General features: G+C 43.8%; 1 protein-coding gene across 1 annotated transcript in view; it reads left to right on the top strand.

Moving 5' to 3' along the window:
- The window catches only part of SLC38A11 (solute carrier family 38 member 11), a 454,649-nt gene that overhangs the window by 120,565 nt on the left and 308,402 nt on the right, over window positions 1-25,682 (top strand). Inside the window, exons 4-6 of the mRNA XM_069221362.1 lie at window positions 2,291-2,356; window positions 10,273-10,379; window positions 14,916-14,995. Of these exons, the coding sequence (XP_069077463.1) occupies window positions 2,291-2,356; window positions 10,273-10,379; window positions 14,916-14,995 (253 nt within the window). The remainder of the gene's footprint in view (window positions 1-2,290; window positions 2,357-10,272; window positions 10,380-14,915; window positions 14,996-25,682) is intronic.

The raw sequence follows: 25,682 nt of genomic DNA, 5'->3' as shown, positions 1-25,682 counted from the left end.
GCAAATGCCTTGTCTTATCTAGCCACTTTTATCTATTAAGCCCTCCCCATAATATTCACCATGTCAGTGAACTGTGCCGCAAATCATGCACATCACTGCCCTGAGGGTCAGTGTAGACAGACTGAACAGTTGCCCACACTAGTGAACATCCTGGCTACCACATTGACAGGCTTTTCTCTAGTGAAATCCCTCTTCTTCATCGTGGGTACTGGTTCTATCTTCTGAGTGTGTGTTGGCCATGATGTGTAGTTAAAGTGAAAAGGACGATTCAAGACAAGGAGCTGAGTGGTGAGAGTTGCTACTTATGTGTTTAGTTGTGTAATTGTTTTCAAGTGAGGGTGGCTGGTGTCATGGTGTCTGTTCATGTAGCTGTTCTATTAAAATATTGTATTGCATATATTTACATCTGGTAAGTATCCAGTTTCATCTGGTTGGATGTTTCGCCCGCAGAAATCTATGTTTGATAATAATACATACAAAAGTACAGATGTACACCTTGCCTCCATGATTTCATATATAGATGGTCTCCACATTGATGATAATTCTATGGGTAGATTTTTTTAAGAAGGGGAATTCATATTTTTAATACCCAAGCAGGGTTACAATATTATGTGTAACTAGCATTATGCTTGCAAATTAATTTGTGAATTGTGCCAAATGTGTTGTCTTGTTTCAACACTAAGCTCTTATGATAATATGTTTTCAACTAATGATTAGTTTATATAAGTATCCATTATTTTCTACATTAAAAAAAATGCAAGTATTTAATCAGAGTACCTTTCATTCAAATAATTTGATATATTCAAGTACATATAACATCAGCTAGCATGCCTCAAGTTCAGCAAACTAAAAAGTCAAGTTACAACCAATCCTCTATTGAAACTAGAATTTTATTAAATGCTGGATTATCCCAACTTAAATGCTGCAACCATCACTTTAGCCCTATCTGGGTATCTATTGTCTGTGGGACACCCACCATGCATATGCATAAGCATCACAAGAAGTCTAGAAAACATTTTATTGATTTACTGCATGACATAAATTAATTACCATAATGTAGGTGGAGGGCACTATTAGTAGATTCACTGGTGTGCAATGTTCATTGTCCTGGTACTGAAAATCTAACTCAGCAAATAGAAATTTAAACCACTCTAAAGACCTCATTTACAAATGGCCAATAACCAAAGCCGGCTGGAATTCGGCAGTTTGTACGGTTGCCTCCTGCTCTTTTCTCCCACGTCATCTCCCACGGTTGAGCCTCAGACGACTCAGTTTATGGAATCTCCTTCATTGTAGGCCAGCCAGCACCAATCCACAATAGCTACAGCATCAGAGGCCTATTCAATTTAGGTTGGGGCACTTAATGTGGTTTGTTCCTGCCCGTAACTACCATGCAAGTTTTGTTGGTCCTAGCAATAAAAAATGAACGATGTGCCCAACACAATAGATGAAAAATCCCAGCATATGTCTCTACATGTATTCTAAACTCTAGTCAAATATAATTTTATGACATAATATAGATAATATAGTTGACATAATATAAGATGGGATTCTATGCTGAACTATCTGAATTAAAATTTAAAAAAGAAAATTAGGAATTTTAGTTGTATAGAACAAATACATTCCATAAACAGGCTACTGCTATAATATACTGTAAAAGTGAAGAGATATTGGTAAATAATTGGGAATAAACAAGTGAAACATAACACTTATTTCATAACATTAGAATATGTTATATTCTTAGAGTATATATAGAATGAGAAATTATTTGCTAGACAGATCGGGAAATCTGATGGAGCAAAAGACAGTGGGGAGGTGTTTAGGCCTTATTTCAATAAAATATGCAAGGAAACTATTATTCTCCACATTGAATGTTATTACAGAAAATACATAACTTTAAGGAAATCCAATTCCGATGAGAAAATGTCAATATTCTGGAATTCAGTGTTAAAGGGAAGAACTGATATATATTCACAGTATGTCTGTAGTATGTGCACAAAACGTAATAACATTTTAAATGAGCACATTTAGAAATGTATTATTGAGACTATGATGAAAATGAAATGTCTTAGTGCTTGTAATTTAAAACTGTATTGTTTTGTTATAGTTGAACTTTGTCATGAGCTTTATGCAATTGCATTATAATTTTCAATGCCCCATAGTGTAAACATTTTCTAAGTGAAGTATAACAATTGAGCATTGCTGTGCCATTTGAAGCCAGTTCGAAAACAGTACTCGTAACCTATATGCCGTCTTTGTGTATTTTTAAAATATATTCATTTTCTTTCAGCCATGATTAGTTACAACATAATAATAGGAGATACTTTGACAAAGGTTTTTCAAAGAATTATTGGAGGTAAGTAATACAGACTTAGTTATTACTCTAGATTGATCTTTATTTAAGGTGTGAATTTTAAAATGTTGTTTTACTTGGTGTGTCATGAAAAAAATGAGCACTCTTAATGCACATTGCCATAAAAAAAGTTAAATACATTTTAAATCAGACAACAACATTGGTATATCTTTGCTATATTGGTCATGTGTCCACCCATGCTACTAGATACATTTCAGTGATGTAGAATAAATCAAGACAATCTCATCACTGCGTGTGGATTTGTATATGGCTCAGATGTTTATAGAGTATCCTAATAAGATTGGTGAAACTTAGTTTTGTTGATAATTTTAAAGAATCCTGAAGAAGAGAATGATAAACAACTTTTTCCTTGTAAAAACCACTTAATAACAAAGTTAACAATCTGTTAGATGGTTGTGAGGAATTTCATTTGTTCTTTTCAGAAGTTATTTTATTTTTATGATGTCGATATCTGAAATTTAACCTCTGAAGAAGCCATTCCATGTTGACAAAACTCAAGCTCCATGTTCTCAGCCATAAGAACCAAAATTATTTTGGCTAAAATGTTGGCACACTTTTCACATTTGCTAAAGTTCAATTTTGAGGAACAAGGTGGGAGACAATGGGCCTGATTCTGACCCTGGCGGCCGGTGACCGCCAGGGTCACCGGCCACAGGAACACCGCCGACAGGCTGGCGGTGCTCCGAAGGGCATTCTGACCGCGGCGGTTCAGCCGCGGTCAGAAAGGGTAAACCGGCGGTCACCCGCCGGTTTACCGCTGCCCTTCTGAATCCTCCATGGCGGCGGAGCGCGCTCCGCCGCCATGGGGATTCAGACACCCCCTACCGCCATCCTGTTCATGGCGGGAAACCCGCCATGAACAGGTTGGCGGTAGGGGGTGCTGCGGGGCCCCTGGGGGCCCCTGCAGTGCCCATGCTAATGGCATGGGCACTGCATGAGCCCCCGTAAGAGGGCCCCGCAAAGTATTTCAGTGTCTGCTATGCAGACACTGAAATACGCGACGGGTGCCACTGCACCCGTCGCACCTTCCCAATACGCCGGCTCAATTCTGAGCTGGGGTCCTCGTGGGAAGGTTGATTTGCCCTGGGCTGGCGGGCGGCCTTTTGGCGGCCGCCCGCCAGCCCAGGGCAAATCTCAGAATCACCGCAGCGGTCTTTCGACCCCGGTGCGGTGTTCTGACGGGGTTACTTTGGCGGGCGGCCTCCGCCGCCCGCCAAAGTAAGAATGACCCCCAATATATTTTCCACTTGTACTTACCTACTGTATTCTTTAAAAGTCAATGGGGATTATGGAGAATCTGGTAGCAGAGTAACACTACTATCAATTTGTGGTGCTCCTGCCTCTCCAAACCCACAGTTCCCCTGTGTCATTTAAAAGTGGGACGCAGAAGGATTTCCAATAGGGGAACCACAGCTGGCTCCACTGCAGGAATCCTCTGATCTGACTGGTAGTCCTACACAGAGCTATACGAGCATAATGGTAGTCACCCTACATTGTTTTGAGCCTGGCAAACCTCACTAGTGTTTCCTGTCTGGGACCACCACATAATGCATGCTGTTTACAGGTAGAGAAACCATTCAATGACACCAAAGCCCTTTGGGAGTTTGTTATTTGAAAACAAAAAAAAACTTTGCTAGGCAGGTGTGACAAACATGGTACACTCTCAGTCCAGCTGAAATAACAAAGATTCATACCTGCCTAGCAGTGAACAATTAACTTTGGCAAGTGGTACTCTGCCATGTTTTCTGCAGCAGAACAAAAGGCCTACTTTTAAAGTGTCACATTAATAAAAGTTCCTCAATTTCTAACCAGTAAAGAATAATCTATTCAGCTCAGATTCACATCATATATGTACATAAGTGTGCTTTGAAGAAAATAAGGCATAACAATAACTTAGAATACCAGTCAGGAACATCTTTCGATTCAATCTGTATGACCAAATTGCAGTATTGAAAATATAAGCAAAGGTAATGCAATTATATTGATACCTTTTTTGTCCCAGGTCAGCAAAGTTATGTCTGGAGGGCTAGGTAGAGCTTTGGCTAATGTGTTGAAGCACATTACTTTGACCCCCAACAATGCTGAACTAGAAATCAAGCTAAGATTTGATTTGATTTGATTTGAAGTCTTTTAAAGCATGTGAATACCCGAAGACGTCTTGGCATTAAGGATTCTATGACAAACTGAAAAAATCTATAGGGTTAAAGTGGGAGTGAAAACAGCCAAGATTTCAGAAGTTTGTGAAAGCTGAGAAGATCCCTCTGGCTTTTCAGATGCAGAGGCAAATTGTTCCATAGCTGTCAGGTGGAAAACACAAAGCTATGACCTTCCCAAGAATTTTTCTTTATTCAGGGGACACCAACAGAATATGAGACAGCGGACCACAAACTTCTTTTTGGTAGGTACCACCTGAATTTCCTTGCGAGATAGTCAGGTCCTGCACCGTGCAAGGCTTTGTCTGCTAAGCACAGTGCCTTGAAAGCGACCCTTTTATTTACAGGAAGCAAATGAAGCTCCACCAAGGCATTAGACACCGACTTATGTTTTGGGAGATTTTTTAAGAAGGCCGGTGGCTGCATTCTGCAGCAACTGGATCTTTTGAGTGCCATTTGTTTAATGTCCAAATAAAGGGCATTACAATAATTGATCCTGGATAGAACTAGGGCAATTAACCACCAATTTCTGAAGTCGAAAAGGAATGAAAGGCAGACCTTTCTTCAGAGATCTCAGCATCAAAAAGCAGGAGAATGTTAATTTTTGTATCTATTTTCAGAAGGACAATTCAGCATCAAATACTACTCCAAGATTCCTTACTCTGAAAACTGGCTCGGGAAGAAAGCCAAGGGCCTGTGGCCACCAAGAATAATTCTCAAAACCAGTGCCCTTCCCAAATGTAAGAGCCTCTGTTTTGTCCGAATTTAACTTCAGAGAATTGGCTGTCATCCAGTTGATAATGTCACTCATGCACCAGTTAAATCTATTAGAAACCTCCTCCACATTACTCGAAACTAATACCACAATCTGGGTGTCAATCTGGGTGTTGTCTGCATAAGCTACTGTGGCGAACCCAAAAGAGTGAATCAGATAAGCCAGCTGCACCACTTAGATGTTAAAAAGCATAGGGCTAAATGATGACACATGGAAAGGAAAATGATTTAGAGGTAAACTTCCCCAAGTGCCATGGATTGTTCCCTGTCCCTCAAAAAGGAGATCATGCGCCAGGCCAATAATTAAAATCTCTGTCAAGCGTTCTAACAGAACAACATGGCTTACTGTATCATCATCATCATACACAGCTTTATTCGGTTATATTCAACCATCAAAGCATTAACATCATAAAAATACAGAGATAAAATCAATTTCAAAAAGAGAGGACACAACTATCATGCTATCAGAAATAAAAAGCATAAATACTTAAAATCATAAACATACTTCCCCGCAAGTTGTATTTAACCACCTGAAAGCGTATTTCTCTTAGCAGTCTCATTAACAGCTGGTGAACAATCACAGTAATCTTAAAAGACATATATGAGTCAGAAATAAATAATTAAAACTATAAAACTTAGAACTAGTCATTATAGTTTTTTGGATAACGTGTGCGTATGTACCATGTGGCCGCAAAGAACTTGCTGACCGCACAGAACAGGGGAGTGGAGGTATCCCTCATCATAATCCGTAGGGCATCTTTGCAATCTCTCATGCCCATATTCCTACAAATTGGGCGTAGCCACTTCCACCGTGCAGTCCTATACGCGGGGCATATAAACATAAAATTTACTACTGATTCTGGAGTGCAATTATAGCTGGGACATACATCAGTTATTGTAGTAGAACTCCATGTGCTGTTAAAAGATTTAAGAGGTAAGCATCCATACCTAAACTGAATATATAAACTCTTGCTTAGCGGGTCAGAAATTGAATCCATAAATGGTTCAAGATGAGAATACCACTTGATATCAAGAAATTGAGATGTCAGTCTGCTATGTGACATATGTAGCAAGTAGTTTTCCCTGACATAAGTCCAATAAACTATTTTCAAGTGTTTCTTGTGGTCCCTCCTTAGATTGTAAGGTTGACTCCAAAAGTTTTTAAGACCCAAATTATGAAGCCAATTTGAGATATGCTTAAGCCAAGGAATAGAAAGTGCATTGGGTCTATCTAGAATATCTTGGAGGGACTCCTTGTATACAATTAGTTCAGGAGTAGTCCAGATGCGAACCCAAAAAAGCAGGGGTCTTAGAACAATTACATCTGAGATACGCGAAAGACCAAGGTCCCAAAACATTGGGATCAGAGGGGAATTCCGAGGACATGCCAGAAGCGATCTTATAAACCTATTTTCCCCCACAGAGAGTTTACTTGCATTAGAAAATCCCCAAATTTCTGCCCCATAAACCACAGCACCCTGGGCCTTCGCCAAATAGATTTTGATGGCTGGAGAGACCACTCTCTCTGTGGTGGATTTATGAAAACACAAAATGGCCCCAGATCTGTGCAATAGAAGGGCTATGCTTTTATCACTCTGAGCCTCCCAATGCATATTATTGCTGATTCTTACCCCCAGGTAATCGATGGAACATACCTTACATAGAGGGGTCCCGTGGTGAAAATGGTATATCTCTTAGTATTACCACAACCCAAGGTCATAAGTTTGGTTTTATTATGATTAAGCTCCAAACCGTAATCAACACAGAATGAGCTAACCTGTCCATTAGGACCTGAACCCATAGGAGTTTTGGAAATCAAAAGGGAGTCATCAGCAAATAATAAGATCGGGATTTTTTGATTGTTCAAGGAGGGCGCGTCATTACAGCAATCAGATATGACTTGCACCGCCTCATTGATAAACAGGGTGAAAAGAGTCGGGCAAGGACGCCGCCCTGGCGTACCCCTCACCTAATGTCTATTCTGTCGGTAAGTTCCCCCTGGCTACCCCATCTCACTCGTGCATGTGTATTCTCATGCAGCCTTTGGATTAAGTGCACTAGGTTTCCTGGGGTACCAATTTTGTTTAAGACTTCCCATAGCTTCTCTCTCGGAACAAGGTCGAAAGCAGATCTTAAATCTACAAAAGCAACGTACAATTTTTGCTTGTCTAAGGTGACATATTTCCAAAATAGCAATGAAAGCCTAAAAACATGGTCCATGGTACTGATTTTTGGGCGAAAGCCGGCCTGAAGAGGGGATAAAACCTGGCTATCCTGAACCCATTCCGTGAGCCTGTCTAAGACTTGCTTAGCAAAGATCTTTTGCAGGTTATCAATAAGGCTGATTGGCCGATAATTAGCTGGCAAACCCACATCACCTTTCTTATGTATAGGAATTATTTCTGCCCCATGCCACGAATCTGGGATGGGACTACCTGCTGCTATAGCATTTGACAGTGTATTTATGTACCATGCCCATATGGTGGGTTCAGATTTAAACAGGTCCCCCGGTATCTTGTCAGGGCCAGGAGCTTTCGCTAGTCTCAGGGAATTGATGGCTGCTGTTGTTTCATCTATTGTAAAAACGATGTCCTTCACTGAACTTTTATCAGAAGCACTGTAGTCAACACACCCAATATCTACAGGGTCCTGTTGAGCAGGGGAAGCATAAATCTCAGAAAAATAAGTCACCCATCTTTCAGGCTCAATGTACATGCTTATATTATCATTGCCCCCTCTTGATCTACAAGCCAACAACCTCCAAAAGGAACCATCATCTCGGTTCTTAACTGCATCCAACAGCCTCTGCCAAATCTCATGTTCCCAGCTTTTTTTAGCTCGTTCCAGGGACCTAATATACCTGAGGCTGGCGTTCCTAATCTTCCTAAGCTTACTGTATCAAAAGCTGCAGAAAGATCCAAAAGGACCACCGCAGCTCTCCCATCCTCAACCAAGATGATGTTGACAAAGAGCATTCCTTCGGTAGCCCTTGCCCTGACTTGATATATATGTCTACTAAAGAGAGGGTGCAGAACTGCACAGCATGGAATACAGAAGATGTGAAGACAACCTCTTAAAATGGTGCGCAGCCTGAATATCGGACACAGGAAAATCCACAGTCCCTCTACATGCGCTTGCCTTTTGATATTTTGGTCTTTGATAATTTGTCCATGATATTCATATCCTCAATATTCAGTAGTACAATCTCTTAAAATCACAAAACATGTGATGACAACAAAACTTTGGAACACCTTCCATAGTGGTCATAGCATCAAAACAGGAATCTCTGATATATAGGTCTAGAAAGTCCGCTGAAGCTGAACACCACAAACAGAGAGCAAAATTATAAGTACAAGCGCTGCACAAACAAGAGGAAATTTAAAATAATTAGCACATCTGGTTTGGAAGAGCATCTATAATATGCTAAACATCCAGCAACCGTACATGCAAACTCTGGCAAAGGTGCATGAAAGATGACTTTGCTTCAGCAAGTAATGAGATACCTCTTGCAAATCAGTCTGGGGAGGCTGACATGGAATTGAGCAGAGGAGGGACTTTCTAAATAGTTGTCATTCATTTTGCTGAGAAGAGACTCTGGGACATGAAAATGAATCCTGAAACAAAAAACAGGTTCTTAGGAACCATGGGAGATATGAGCAACTTAAAATGGTTTTGGTATCTCCAGTAAGAAAATAACAAGGCCCTAAATTAAATGGCAAATAATATAAAGGATTCAAATGTTAAACTTGAATATGTAGGGTTTTTATTTGAATTAACCAGATTTTTTAAAGGTGCATAATTTATGTTTCTTTTTTTCAATTTCTGATTTTGAATGGGTGAAAGACATTTTGGGGGTGATTCAGACCTTGGCGGACGGCGGAGGCCGTCCGCCAAGGTTCCGCCGCCGAATGACCGCACTGCGGTCAAAAGACCGCGGCGGCCATTCAGACATTTCCGCTGGGCCGGCGGGCGCTCTCCAAAAGAGCGCCCGCCGGCCCAGCAGAAATGCCCCTGCAACGAGGACGCCGGCTCAGAAATGAGCCGGCGTAGTTGCAGGGGTGCGACGGGTGCAGTTGCACCCGTCGCGTATTTCAGTGTCTGCAAAGCAGACACTGAAATACTTTGCGGGGCCCTCTTACGGGGGCCCCTGCAGTGCCCATGCCATTGTCATGGGCACTGCAGGGGCCCCCAGGGGCCCCGCGGCACCCCCTACCGCCATCCTGTTCATGGCGGGTTTCCCGCCATGAACAGGATGGCGGTAGGGGGTGTCTGAATCCCCATGGCGGCGGAGAGCGCTCCGCCGCCATGGAGGATTCAATGGGGCAGCGGTAAACCGGCGGGAGACCGCCGGTTTACCCTTTCTGACCGCGGCTGAACCGCCGCGGTCAGAATGCCCTCGGGAGCACCGCCAGCCTGTTGGCGGTGCTCCCGTGGTCGGTGACCCTGGTGGTCACCGGCCGCCAGGGTCAGAATGACCCCCTTTGTTGATAGGTCAATGAGTATTTATCACGTATACTTTAGTAGTACTTTAGCATCTCCTTTTTGGAAGGTGTGAGAAACAGGTAGTTAGAAGGTATATTTCTAATATCCCGTTTAGAACAACACTTAACTATGAAAACCTAACATTTTACACAAAACAGGCATTTACTATTCACAGACAGCCCTGCAGATGATCCTTCATGGGAATACTGACCCCACAAACACATATATCTGCAAGTAAAAGTTCTAAGGTGCCAATGAGTGCTGAAAGTGCTTTATTTAAAAACAAACTCGCAATATAACATGATATAAATGAATATAGTCACCCTACAAAAATATTTGGATTCAAATTGTTGCTATTGATGTCTCCTGATGTATATTTAGGTGTCACTTGTTTCTGATTGCTTTTTCTGGTTTTGTCAGGTATTGGTATTTTTCGAACTCTCCCTTGTACTCTCTTCTTCATTTTTAGACCTGTATTTTTTCTTTTAGTTGATACTGCCAATATCCTCACAGATCGTCACTTCGTTATTATGGCAGTCACCACTATGTTTACCTTCCCAGTGTCTCTTTCTCGTGATGTAGCAAAGCTAGGAAAGGTAATATTATCAATGTCCCATTTGCCTGTGTGTTTTCGGTTAAAATATGTAGTGTTTACATTGAAAAAGAGAATTGTAAGAGAAGTGTTTACTTGATGCAGAATATTTGTGTATTTCAATCCAAATTTTGTGTTTTAATGCTTATTAGCAATAAAGGAAACATTATATACTGAAAACTGAATAATGTTGTATTTTCCAATAAGAGGTTCGTAGGGTCAGTGAATAAAAAATAGGAATGACGCTCGAATTATTTGTGATGTCACACAGAATCCTAAGGGTGCAAATCACCTTTATTCACAGTTACCCACCTACAATTTTGTTAGAAAATTAATTTGCCTTTCGAATCCTTTTTACTTTTCGAAAATCAGCAGTGTATGGTAGCAGTGGCGTAGCGTGGGTTGTCAGCACCCGGGGCAAGGCAAGTAATTTGCGCCCCCTAACCCGTGGATTTAGTCTCTTCCAAGATGTTGCGCCCGGTGCGGCCGGCCCCCCCTGCACCCCCCACGCTACGCCACTGTATGGTAGAAGACACATGTTGGGCTCGTGCACAACACAGCCTTGATTCCCTCAGACTCCCATTCTCATGTTGAGTATGCAATAAAAATCGTTCTTTGTGCCCTGCCAACCACTCCAACCTGCCTCTGTCCTTCTCACACTCAAAAATAAATCCTTGGCATCCTTCCTTCCACACACTAGGCAGCATTATTCACCCCTTCCCAAATATTCACAAATGATATAATATGGTTCCCTGCTATCCACTCACACCATCTTCAGTATGACGCTCTCTTCTCTCACCCAAATAATAAAAATGAAAGTACCTGGTACACTACCATTCTCCTCACAACCCTCAGCATTTCCTTCTTCTACCCCTACCAAGAACAACAATTTAAAATATTCTGCTAGCCATGCTCACCACCTTGGATTGCCACTCAAAGCCACAGTCTCAGCGCAGACAATATTCCACTGTCAACCTGGGTCTGTGGAGACCTGTGCTGACACAGAATGCAGGAGATGGTAGCACAAACGTTCCACTGAGACTGTCTTGCTTCCCTTGAGTATGGGGATATGAAAAGAAACAGGAACAGGTTAAAGAGACAGCTATCATCCATCATTTGACCACTTCAATTCGGTGTCAGAATACCTGGGGAAAAGCAGAGAAGTGGCCCTCCCCATGCTGCTGTACTTCCAATGTTATTCATTTATGGTTTCCAAGATGATTGTATTAAATCACACCACAACCTTTCAAGGCTTATAAAGAATCATCCATATTGATTTTGATTTTTGTGTATCACCCCACATCAGAAGAGTGTCTCTTTAGTTATGGTAATGATTAGTATCTGGTGGCTGGAGACAGATGTACCATCCCTCATGAGTTGCCCATATGCAAAGGGAAACCGGTGACAGTAATAACACAGTAGCTGAAATGAGACAAGTGAAATAGTGTATGTTCTTGGTAATGCAACACTTCCCAAGTGAACTACTTGATCTAGAAGACATGGCTGCTGATAACTGAAACTCCAACACTGACCTCCAAGAAATAGTGAGAAATCCCTTTGGAGTTTGTAAGCTTGTAAAAGACAAAGTCAGTATAAGGAGTCGGAGAGACCCCCCTAGGATAGTTAACAAGAATAAGGAGTACAAATATGTCAAAATAATGGGAAACAGGGAAGGGGGTCCATAACAGGTGGGGGGAACAAGAGGCTAAGGAACTCTCCTTGAAGAAGTAGGAATGTAAAGCAGAAACTGGAACAATAGCAGTGCAAAGTCTAAATACATAAACAGTCCAGGCAGCAAAGCAGGAACAGGTCTGGTCAACAAAAGCAGTCTTACCGCCATTCATCCTTCGTACTGAGGAGGTTGATGACAAACTACTCTTTGTGGCTGTGCCTTGTTTATAGATTTTAACCCTGATTATTAATTAGTTTCAGGTGCCCTGGGTGGGTGTGTGAAAGAGGAAGGGGCTCTGTCAGAGTGAGCTGTGATCTGAAAGGAGAATTTGCCCTCCATCAGCTTACAGGTCCCTGCCTGGTGCAGGCCTTTCCAAGAGACCCTTAATGCGTGGACTTCCATCTCCTAACTGGCCACGATCTCCATTGTGCCTTTCTCTACTGTTGCAGTCTCTAGATTACACCATTTCCTCTGCCACTCATTGTTGATGAGTGGATGTAGTGCCAGCAATGGGGAGGCGATGGAGGGGCGAGCATATCATATAGATATATATTTCTCCTAGTAGTCATAGTTAGGACCTAGTTTCTATATAAAAATAGTTTTTACTTGCCTATATCTTTGTCGCGGGTTGACAAAACTTCACAAAATGTTCCAAAAGAAAATTCAAAGTTTATGTCAGCTGCTGTCTGGAAAGTTTTGAAGTGATCCGTCAAGTGGGGGCTGAGAAAAAGAGGACCACTACCTTGCTTACAAAATGCTTTTTCCCCATGCATTCTTCCATTGGGATTTTCAACAACAAAAGTGCCCGAACACTGGATGGAATTACACTAAATTTGGCAGAAAAATAGCTCTTGGTCCAGAAAGCTACCTTTTTGTAATTTGGTGGTAAATTAAAGAAAATCAAAAATAATATATATAGGGACGCACAGGATTTGTGAGCTCTCCCGATCTCGTCCTGAGATCTGATTGGCTGCCAACACCTCAACAAGGAAGTGTTGGCTGCTACCTTGGGACTAAGCTTCAGCCAAGTCCTAGAAAAAACTTTAAAAAGAAAGAAAAAGGGCCAGGGTAGGGACACCCTGACCCCTTAGCTCTTGTGCTGGGGTCCGAGAGGGACCCCACCAGGTCTAAAAGCACTTTAAAAAAACCATTTTGTAGTGAAATTGCATTGGAGTAGCAAATCCGCATCAAATATTTTATAAAAAACAAGCACAGGCTCCAGCACTTGTTTCATTGAAGCCCCTGGGTGGGCCAGGTCCTCAGTGCATTGAAATTTTGAATGCGGGGGCCGTCTGCCACTACTGCAGCCCCGGGCCCCGCCACCTCCCGGGGCACAATCACTACTCAATTGTGGTTGGGTTACCTGGCCCCCCCACAGCCCCGGAGACCACCACCTCACTTACATAATTTTCAATGTGGGGTGGACCGACACCTCCACGGTCTAATCTTTATTCAGATGTGGAGGGCGTCAGCCCCTCGGGCCACCCACTCCCAGGGCAAATCTTTAATCAAATGCGGGGCCTCCGACCCCCCGAGCCCTGGGGACAGTAACCTCCCCGGGGCTTACATCATTTTCAATGCGCCAAACATTACGGGAACGTTATAGTTAGGTTCTGAATTGATAGGTAGAGTTATTTCAAGTAACTATAACTTGTGCCCTGAAGTAACTATAACTCGCGCCCTCACCATGCACTGCTAATTACCCTACTAATTACGGCACTCATAACACCTTTGATCACATCATTGATAATATCAATGTAATATTTGCAGTAAAACGTTTGACAAACAAACTGCAAGGCAGGGGTGCGAGTTACAGTTACCTTAGGGCGCAAGTTATAGTTACTCTTAGAATCCACTTACAGAATCACACATAAACATGATTAGGTGTAAATTGAAATTAATGTTGTATAGCATCAGCAGTCATCAGACTGTCTAATGTGAACAAATATAGGGGGTGATTCTGACCGCGGCGGTCGGCGGTCGCCGCCCGCCAAGCGGTTCCCGCCGAAAGACCGCGGCGGTCATTCTGGCTTTCCCGCGGGGCCGGCGGGCGACCGCCAGAAGACCGCCGGCCGGCCCAGCGGGAAAGCCCCGTCAACAAGGAAGCTGGCTCAGAATTGAGCCGGCGGAGTTGAAGGGGTGCGACGGATGCAGTGGCACCCGTCGCGATTTTCACTGTCTGCAAAGCAGACAGTGGAAATCTTTGTGGGGCCCTCTTACGGGGGCCCCTCGACACCCAATACCGCCATCCTGTTCCTGGCGGGCGACCCGCCAGGAACAGGATGGCGGTATGGGGTGTCAGAATCCCCATGGCGGCGCAGCAAGCTGCGCCGCCATGTCGGATTCCCATGGGCAGCGGAAAGTCGGTGGTACACCGCCGGCTTTCCGCTTCTGGCCGCGGCTGTACCGCCACAGTCAGAATGCCCGGCAGAGCACCGCCAGCCTGTTGGCGGTGCTACCGCCAACCTCTGCCCTGGCGGTAATTACCGCCAGGGTCAGAATGACCCCCATAGTGTACGTATACTAGTGTTTTGTAACTGATCTTGACACATTTCTGCAAAACTGTGCCAAAAGCTCACAACTCTTGTGAAACGCATGGTATAATGTGCAACGGACATGGTAATGTTAATATAACCGTGCTGGTGTCTCCCTCCAGACTGCACTTTATTCAATAATGTTTGGAAACTTTTTCATTTCGTGTTTTTTAAACACATCCCATTTTCCTTTTATGAAAATGGGATGAATTAAAAAAAAGATGTCCTTCTTCGTGGGTTGACAGCACTGATCACATACTACTCAAGAATGAAAAACATAAATATTATTTCATAGCAAGGGTATTGCTCTAATGTGTTTTGCTATTTCTTCCAGGTGTCTTTTATTTCTCTATTTCTAACGAGTGCAATCGTTGTGATTGCAGTTACAAGAGCAACTACTCTCAGCACAGAAGTGTAAGTATTTTCGTTCTGTTACTGTGAAAGTGAAAACAATTTAACATTTGTTCCTGGTATTGCTTTAGAATGCACTGTAATATTTAATAAAGTGCATTTCTAGATACACTGCTTATCTATTTTGGACATGCTTTCCACCAGTCCCTGTAAAATTGACATGGCGTTGATTGGCAAAACCGTGATTTGGCAACACTTGATTTCTCATAAGTCGTCGTTTTTGACAGTTGAGCTGTCGCTTTACCTGGTGTCTGTGGTTCTGTAGGAAGCTGGCTCTCTATATAGTGTACTAAAAGGAAGTACATTGTGCAGAGAGTCCAGTAGATCCCCAGAGGTTTGCAGAGGTAGAACTAGATAGGTCTAGTGCTCTTTTTGTGGCAGTGTGGGCGAGCATTTAAGCTTATCAAGGAGTTGTTTTAAGCATTTGTTGCACTCACAGAGGCAATAAATGAGACACACGCTCAAAGAATAAATCTGAGACCTATTTAGAAAAACAACAGTTGCTTTTAGAAATGCTTTGAACTAAAGAACTTCTGTTAGACTTTTCATCCTTGGCATGGTCTCCCGTAACGTTTTGCCTCTGTTTCCCAGGTTGTTGATGTGTGCTGGACTCTGTTTTTGCAGTTTTTGTTACTCTGGGCACTTTACCACTGCTAACCCGTGCTAAAGTGCAGGTGCTCCTATACCAAATGTGTATGTGATTGGTTCATCCACGATTGGCATATTTGATTTACTGGTAAGTCCCTGGTACAGTGCACTAGAGGTGCACAGGGCCTGTAAATCAAATGCTACTAGTGGGCCTGCAGCACTGGTTGTGCCACCCACATTAGTAGCTCTGTAAACATGTCTCAGACCTGCCACTGCAGTGTCTGAGTGTGCAGTTTTAAACTGTAAATTGAACTTGGCAAGTGTACCCACTTGCCAGGCCTAAACCTTCCCTTTTCTTAGATGTAAGACACCCCTAAGGTAGGCCCTAGGTAGCCCCAAGGGCAGGTTGCAGTGTATGGTTAAGGTAGGACATATAGGCCCTCATTCTGACCCTGGCGGTCCTAAACCGCCAGGGCCACGGGCAACGGAAGCACCGCCAACAGGCTGGCGGTGCTTCAGTGCCCATTCTGACCGCGGCGGTAAAGCTGCGGTCAGAAAAGGGGATCCGGCGGTTTCCCGCCGGATTTCCCCTGGCTGGGCTGAATCTCCATGGCGGCGCTGCAAGCAGCGCTGCCATGGAGATTCCGACCCCCTTCCTGCCACCCTGTTTCTGGCGGTTTTTACCGCCAGGAACAGGATGGCGGGAACGGGTGTCATGGGGCCCCAGGGGGCCCCTGCACTGCCCATGCCACTGGCATGGGCAGTGCAGGGGCCCCCTCACAGGGCCCCAGCATAATTTTCACTGTCTGCCGGGTGCAACTGCACCCGTCGCACCCCTGCAACACCGCCGGCTCCATTCGGAGCCGGCTTCTGTGTTGCAGGGCCTTTCCCGCTGGGCCGGCGGGCGCTCCCTTGGCGGGCACCCGCCGGCCCAGCGGAAAAGTCTGAATGGCCCCTGCGGTCTTATGACCGCGGAGCGGTCATTCGGCGGAGTAAGTTTGGCGGGCGGCGACCGCCGCCCGCCAAACTCAGAATGACCCCCATAGTAATAGGTTTTATATGTCCTAACAGTGAAATACTGCTACATTTGTTTTTCACTGTTGCAAGGCCTGTCCCTCTCATGGCGCTACCTTTAAATATGATTAAAATGTACATTCCCTTTGGGAGCGGATAGATATGTGTAGTTTGGGGTCTCTGAGCTCACAATTTAAAAATACATCTTTTAGTAAAGATGATTTTAGATTGTGTGTTTGAAAATGCCACTTTTAGAAAGTGAGCATTTTCTTGCTTAAACCATTTCTGTGACTCTGTTTATGGATTCCCTGTCTGGGTCAGTTTGACAGTTGGGCGGGTTGCACCTCTCACTAGACAGTGACACAAATGGAGCTGGGGTGTAGTCTACATTTCCAGATGAGCCATCTGTGCTAGGAGGGAGGGGAGGAGTGGTCACTCACACCTGAAAGGGCTGTGCCTGCCCTCACACAATGCAGTCTCCAACCCCCTGGTGTGTATCTGGGGCCTGGCAAGGGCAAGGCAGGATTTCACAAACAAGAGAGACTTTTCTTTGAAGTAAGCCTACTTCAAAGGGCAACATGAATATAAGAAGGGCACCCAAAACCACAGACTTTAGAACACTTCTGGAAACCAAAGGAACCTCTGCTGGAGGAGAGCTGATGACCTGAGAAAGAAGAGCTGTCCTGTCTGTGACTGTGCTTTCTAGAGCTATCCTGCAGTTGCTGCTTCTGCCTGTGCTAGAGGACAAAGACTGGACTTTGTGTGCCTTCCTTCTTGTGAAGAACTCTCCAAGGGCTTTGATTAGAGCTTGCCTCCTGTTGTTTGAAGTCTCAGGGACAGCAAAGATTTCTCTCTGCCAGCACCTGGAGCCTATGCTGAGACTCCTACTCTGCCAAGTGGTGCCCATCCAGTTCCTGGGACCCTGAAAGGAGAAGCTGTCAGGCCAAGAGTAAGAAATCCACGAATCGACCGCCATACGGGGAAAAGATCGACGCAACTCCGATCCGCGGCTGAAAATTTGACATGCCGCTGGCTTTGTGGCTGAAAATCGACACTCGCCTGCAGCGCGACTGAAAGATCAACGCACATGGCTGGAGAAACGGCGCGCAGCATCGCTGAAGGAGGCTGGTGAGATCGCAACCCGCGCTGCGTGGTTTTCGGCTCATCGTGCGGCAGGATTTCCGACGCAAACATCGTTGGGTGTGTAAAAACAACGCAAGGCGTGCCCGGACCTGTAAGTGAGGTTTGAATCGACGCATCACTCTCCTGCAGAGAGAAGAAACAACGCATGTTGACTCGACTGAAGGAGAAACGACGCACGGTCTCGCTCATAAGTGATATTGACGCATCGCAAGCCCTTTTTTGACGTACACTCACCCGTGCGGGGTTATTTTTGATGCACCCAGGTACATTTCCATGAAGACTCTTTTTGTTTTTTAATTGATAACTTGAATTGTTTATTGTGGATTTTTGTTGTTTTGATCTTGTTTTGTTTAGATAAATATTTTCTATTTTTCTAAACATGTGTTGTGTCATTTTGTAGTGTTTTCATTAAGTTACTGTTTGTGTTGGTACAAATACTTTACACTTAGCACTCTGAAGTTAAGCCTATTGTTCGTGCCAATCTACCAAGGGAGTGAGCAGGGTTTAGCTGAGGATGATTCTCTTTTACCCTGACTAGAGTGAGGGTCCTTGCTTGGACAGGGGTTAACCTGACTGCCAACCAAAGACCCCATTTCTAACAATTTCATTTTAAGGTAAGCAGTTTTTACATTAAAAATACTTTGCTGTTTAAAAAATCGACAAGTGCAATTTTCAGAGTCTTCAATGTTAACCTATGGGAGGAAAACAAGGATGTAGTTTCACAGGTAAGTACACACTTACAAACCCAGTCTTCTGGGTTTTAGACTGGTGCCTGGCAAGGTTTGGATTGGTATCAGGAGTGCACCTCCAGCAGCATGGGGGCGGTGGGGTGCAGAGGTCACAGTCAGAGTCAGTGCCCAATGTTAATCATTGGAGTCGGGGGGGATGAACATGTGCTGCTCCAAGCTAAGTACAAGTGTTGTCAGAGGTTGGTCTCTGGGGGTTGAGGCAAGCGTTGTGGGGGGCACAAGGCAGGACCAAACTTACACCCTCAGAGGTACAGGGGCGGCTGAATACAGAGTGCCAACACAGTGTCTGGCGCCCAATGTTATTCAATGGAAGAGATGACTTTCAGAAACGGACTGCAGACTCTGGCCAGGAGACCAGGAGAGGTCAACCCACAGGTGTCCAGGTAAGTTGAGATGCCATGGATTGTAGGGACACTGACGGTTCAGCTTCCCAAGGCCCAGGGGTTGAGAGTGCAGGGGTTTCTTTTGGTGTCAGAGACAGCTTACCAAGCAGGTCACAGTCAGGGGGAGAACTTGGATTTAGGCTGCAGGCATCACTGTGGAGTCTGGCAGGGGTCAGCCCATGGTGGATCCTTGGTCAGAAGCTCTGGGGAATCTTCACTTGACTGATGGGCCATCTGGACTTGGGCCCGGGTGTCAGGTGCAGAGGCGGTTCCAGGCAGCAGTTTCACGGTTCCCCGGACAGATTTCTTCTTCTTTGGAGATGATTGCTTCTGGGCAAGTTCACTGTCCATAGAGGTTCTTGGCCTTTATTGAGGGAAGGCAGTCCTCCCAAGGCTTTGGAGGTTTCTGGGCTGCAGGACAGTTGTCTTCTGGGAGCAGGTTTTTGAAGGCTGCGGACAGGCAAGTAGTACTGGGACCAAGTCAGGTGGTGGTGGCTTCAGTCTTCTCTGCTGGGCACCTTCTGTTTTGTCCAGTTCTTCTTAGGTTGACAGGAATCTGATTCTATAGCTCATGGATGCCACATTAATACTGAATTTAGGGGTATTACAAGGAGTGCCAGGTACTAGCCAATAGGGTTCTCACCGTTAGGTTGACTAAACCCTTCCAATGGCCACTTCCTTTGGGAAGTGGCATAGCCCTAACCCAAGTGGCATAATTTCTTCCATGCAAGATGGAATTTAAAAAGTAGTGTCCGCTTCAGCTTGTCCACCCTAGCGGTGGGACTGTCACTCCTCCTAATTTACCTAATTTTCCTGCCAGTCCTGCCACCAAAAATGGGCTCAGGAACAGGGGGTCAGACTCTGCCACCATTTGGATAGGCCTGGGTCACATTTCAAAGCTCCCTGCCCTGGAAGGTCCATCCTGCCTGGGAGAGGAGGTCACACCTCTGCCCAAAGCTGGCCTTTATTCTGAGCCCTCAAGAGCATTGGCCCTCAGCTCAGGGGGCTAGAGCTCTGTCTGAAGGTGCCTGTACTGGTTTTGACCAGTCAGTGCCCATGCTAGGTGTTGGTAGGTTTTTCAGGGGTCACCTCTAAGGTGCCCTCTGAGTGCATGTAATGATAAATCCATCACTGGATTCAGTGAGAGTTTATTAATACAAAATGTTTGATACCAAACATCCCTATTGTCAGTGAAGCCATCATGTAGCTGGAGAACTTGTAATGACCAGTGTCCACTATTTGTACTTAAAATTGCTTCACCGTTCAATTACTATGTCTGAGAATTGACAAAGACATAGCAGGGGCATATCTGCTCATGCAGGTATGTCCTCACATGTAGTATAATGCATCCTGCCTTTAGAGCTTGAAGGCCTCCTAGAGGGGTGACCTACACGTATTGCATGCAGTGCAAAGTCGACAGGGCGCATAGGCTGTGTGCCATGTCGTGTTTTCATTTTCGTTCTGCACCAAGGCATGCAGCCTACAAAAGCAGCACTGTGTGCACTTAGTGACGGGGTCTCTGAGGGTGGCACAAGTTGTGCTGCAGCCCCGAAGGGCCTTTCTTTAGTACTCTATGCCCTAGGTACCAGGGGCACCACTTACTAGGGACTTATAGTGGTGCAAAAGGTTTCCCAGTTGGGAAAACCACTGTGAAGTTTTAGGGAAAGAGATCTGGCCCTGGGGACCTGTTTAGTAGGGATCCAGTGCACTTTCAGTCAAAATTGCACCAGAAAACAGGCCACAAGTTGTGGGGTGACCATGTCAAAAAAGGCACTTTCCTACAGGCTCATTTTACATCAGTTTCCATTTTACTGTCCATTCATTTGTTGTTTTTATGTAGTTGATAATGATTTGCTTCTTGCTTTTTGCTTACCCTATTAATATCTTTTTATAGCCTTTCTAGTTTCGCAACATTCTGTATTCTGTAGTTCACCCGATGTTTTAAATGTCCTTTACATCTGGAATCACATGCACCCACAAATCCTGCACTCTTTAGTGGAGCTGGGAGGACAAGCGACAGGCTCGGAAGAACACCAGCATGCCATTTGATGAATGAATTGTGGTTTGCAGAAGTAACTATAACTGGTCAATTTTAAATTTTTTGGCTTATAATTTGTGACCTTTGTTTTATTTCATAATTTATAAAGTGTGAATCATCACCAACAACTCGGTATCTAGGAGTGCAAAGTAGAATACTATTATATATGTATATTAATATTTCAGAAAAAAGTGCCCCAAACAAAACAGAAAGGTTTGGGCATTTTCCTGAACACCAGATATTCAGTAGTACTTAAACATAACATGGGAAAGCAGTCCAACATGTATGGCCCACAACTCCCAATGACCTACTTCCCGTTCTCTGTTTGTGGAGTCTAGGAATTCTGAAACATTTAAAGTCTATAGATCCTAAATTTCCAGCGAAGGCTTTTCTATATCATAAAAAGTTCAGTGCATTAGGTACAGTACTTTGAAAAGAGTCCTCTGCTTGATGGAGAGCCAGTGAAGAGCTTTAATAGCTTCAGGAACACTCTTAGGGGCGGATTTAGGAGCAACTTTCTTCATATATCGCAACATTAGTGTCATTTTATTGACACTATTGTGGCGATTTAATGGCAAAAATGCTGCACCATATTTACAAAGTGTCACTATGCATGCACTTTGTAGATGTGCTGCCGCGATTTTGGCCTCATTGGACACTAATATGGCACAAGGAGGTGCTGGCTTCTCTTAAATTTAGGCCTTAGACTTTCGTGGTAAACTGCGACCTTGCTTTACTGTCTAAAACGTAAGCAACACTAGTCACAAAGAGGGTGTATCTGCTGTGTTTTTAGTGCTACAAAAGTCATTCTCCGTTGCTATAATGCAGTGCGAGCACAATGTTTGCAGTAACTGTAAACTACCTACATTAGTTCACCCAGGCTCAGCACACACAGGTGCTCAAGGTGCTGAAAATGTGTGATAATGCATTTTAATGCTACCAGTGGCGGCTGCCGCAAATCTCAAGTGGGAGGGCAGGGAGGTTGAGAAGGGATGGGGGACAAGGACAGCTTTAGGGTGGTGCAAGCGGTGCGGCCGCACCAGGTGCTGACCTGGTTTGTGACGCACTGACCTCATGGGGGACCACCATAGTAAAATGCATTAGTGTAGTAGTTGATGTATGGTACTTGTCAGGGCTGCATCCGTGGTGAGCCTGCTCTGATTCCCTTTCACTTGTCTAGGGGGAGCGGTGGCCACCACTGAAAGCAGAACCCTGCCCGCAGGAGTGAGCTGGAAAGGAGTGCTGCTGGCTCCAATGGTTGCATGTGGAAGTGCTGCCACCCAGGGAGCCGGTGGGGCAGCCGGGGGTGGGCTCCCAGGGCTGCCCCATCAGAAAAAGAAGGCATGTGGGGTGACGGGACAGGATAGAAAAACATAAAGAGGAGCTGCATTATTTAGAGATAGTTGTCATAACGATTTGACCAATGCTTTATTGAAAAGTGTTTTTCATGACAGTTTGGCAATGCTTTCTTTCAAAGTATTATTCACGAAGGGTCAGATTTACTAACATTTTGCATCTTGGTTACACCACTTTTGTGGCACATCCAAGGCGCAGCCTTGCCTTGCTTTGTAAAGAAAATGTAATGCAATGCTGTGGGTCGCACTGCATTGTGTTACATTTCATTCTGGGAGGCATTCCATGGGTTGAACATGGGTGTTGCGATGCATCCAACCATGGATTTCACACAATCCCAGATTTACAAAGGTTTGTAAACCTGTGATTGCACGAAATTGCTATGCCTCCTGGAGCATTACATAACGAGGAGAAAAATATTTTTCTCTCCTCGTTATATCCTATTTCTATGTGTGCTGCAAACTGAGGCACACATAGAAAGAGGAAAATGTCTCAGGCGATTGTTTTTGTGCAGGAAAGTATACCTTCCTGCACAAAACAATTCCCCTTACAGCACAAGCACCCTTACATCGTGGGTCAAGGGTCCCAGCATTGGTGCTAGGCTGCCTGAAGTGCACCAGCACAAGGAGAGAGAAGAATTGCTTCATATATTTATAAACATGAAGCATTTCTGTCCTCTCCCTTTTACGCAATGCATTGCAGCAGCTTTGCTTGCTGCCCTGCATTGCGTGAAAGTTTAGTCTATATGCCCCCTTCAGTTTAAGCAATGCTTTTTTAAAAAGATTTCTAAAACAATGCTTTATTTAAAGGGTTGTTAATGCTGACAGTAATTCATATTTCTGAGAGGATGCAATGTTTTATTACTGATGATGCAACACCTTATTTCAATGCCTGATGACCCATATTAGGTGCAGAAGAGGATGTCATGGTTTAGTACTGATAATGTGGGCACATGATTGCAATGCTTGACTGTTCATGATAGGTGTCAAGGGATTATGGTTATTGAAGCCAGTAATGGAATGAAGTATTACCCTAACATGTTGTTCCAGCCTTGAAATGTGACAACATTGACCCAATGTAAACTGACACCCTATATAGAGTTATGCGTTATATTGTACATAAATGGGGGTGTACTGTGAATTTTAGGGTCATGGCCCTGTGGAGGTCAAATGTAATGTTGCCAAAGGCATTTCCACCAGGCATATGTATGTTTGTAAATTAGTACATAGTTTTGAGTAGTGTGTATTTAATACACATACTTTTACTTTCCTAAAGAAAGTTACAGACTGGACCATTATTTACTGAATGTTATTACTGCATTCCAGTGAATGATTCATAGCCCCTACCGCCTCCCTTAAGTAGGCCTTGGACTGCTCCTCTTCACTACATTGGGAGTCAAGAGCTACAATGGTGTGTTTGGTTCCCAGTAGAGGGTGTATATGTATCCATTACCTGTACAGGCCATACAAATAATGGTCCATTTTCTCACAGTAACATACTAAGAAACCACATCTAATAAGAAAATCACAGCCTGTAAAATACTGTTATATACTGACCTACAGATGTGTTGTCACTGAGCTCTACAAACAGAGAGGACATGCAGCAACCCTAACTGTGCGCTTTCTAAAATGGCGGCCTGTCCATAGGATGTTATCTCAGACTCCCAATACTAGATGAAGTACAGTCTTTTCCTGTGATGTCAGCTTCTCTTTGAAACATATATATTTGAGGCAAGTTACAAGAGGAATAAGGGTTGCAACACATTTGTTCCCTGATTTTGCATGATGATCTTTGCTTCCTATTCACTACTTTTGGACCTGATGTTTGTGTCCCTTTGTTCTAACTTCTCCTGGATTCTACCTTTTGGTATTTTGCCTGGCTAATCTCTCTACCACAATGTCAGGAAGAGTGTGGTGCCTTGCTAATCATTTCAATATCATTCTTCAACTTTGATCATTTGCTACAAAATTGGCAAGGAGGTTTCTTGTGTTTTTTTTCCTCTTAACTGGGACCCTCTTAAGGAGATACATTTCATGTACACTAATCTGTGCAGGTGACATCGTGGCTACTGGGAGGAGTATCCCTTTCCTTCAGTAATCACGATGGGGGCTCAGTGGACCTTCTCAGCATCCAATCATTGACTTCGCCAGTTGATGCTCCCATTACCTCATGGTGGCCCTTTTACTTTTTTTGTTTACAGAATAGGGGAGTGACCACTGAGTCCTGTACAGGTGATATCCTCTTGCGGACTGCCAATCAAAGCCTTCAGGTCCACAGACCAATCTGTGGGACCTGAAATGGATGAGAAAAGCAAAAATCTTTCTTGTCTTCAATATATATATATTTTTACATTTGAGTCTGTAAACTGCCTTCAAACCCAGATTAGAGGTTGTTTCACAAACGATTCCAATAACAGTAATATTAATGAGAATAAATGATAAAATGGCAACACTTAAAAGCAAACTAAATAAACAACAATGCCTCTTCATACAAATATTTGAAACAGCTTTCATAGTCATCTCTGTTAAAGTGGCGAGGGTAATGCGTTTACAATCTCATCTATAAGATGATTTGCAACACTTGTGACTAAATTTATTTAAATAAGGAGTAGGTCCCATGAGCAACATTTCACTATGCAGGCGTAATTGCGCACAATTTCCGGCACTTCACAGTTTGCTTGTTGCACAAAATTCCACCATTATGCCATGAAACATAATTTCATATCCATTTGGGTAAAAATCCTATTGCGGGAGCACAGGAACAACGTAAACCAAAAGAACGCAAGTGCCTATTGTACATGGCACTCATGTTTTTTGCCCGTATTTTATCACAAAGTAATGAGGATGCATTTTGCACTAAAATATAGTGCTAATTTTGTGTAATTTCACACGATTTAATGTAGTTTTTCCAAAACTGTGTGTAATTATGCAAAAGGAAACTAAACAAATTTTGCCAGTGTAATGAAGAATATTGTTACTGCGTTGTATATTCTCACTTCAAATATACATAGACTAACCCTCAGCTTTAATTATCCCATAAGCTAAATTCATATGGAAGACACTGTATTCATTTTACACATGGTTTGGGTGCTTGACCTGGGGAGTATTAATCTTTTATTTGTTTTTACTGGCACAGTCATATTGATACAGGGAGCATATTTATCAAAGGTGTTACCTTTGCACCCCACAAGGGGACACAGGGCGACGCAAAACCTAGAGTGAGATTTACCAAGCCAGGCAAGGCCATGTTGTGTGGCACTGTGTGGTTTGGTAAATCTCGAGTAACACAAGGCAGCACAATTTCCCCAGGAAGGCATTCCATGAGTTGAGCATGGGTGTTCCTACACATCCACCAATGGATTTTAACACATTTGCAGATCTACCATGAATGGTAGACCTGAGAATACATCAAAATGTTACCAG

Source organism: Pleurodeles waltl, chromosome 3_1 (assembly GCF_031143425.1).
Source record: "Pleurodeles waltl isolate 20211129_DDA chromosome 3_1, aPleWal1.hap1.20221129, whole genome shotgun sequence".
Lineage (NCBI taxonomy): Eukaryota > Metazoa > Chordata > Amphibia > Caudata > Salamandridae > Pleurodeles > Pleurodeles waltl.
Note: the sequence above shows the minus strand (reverse complement) of the source record. Positions and strands in the feature narration are given on the sequence as shown.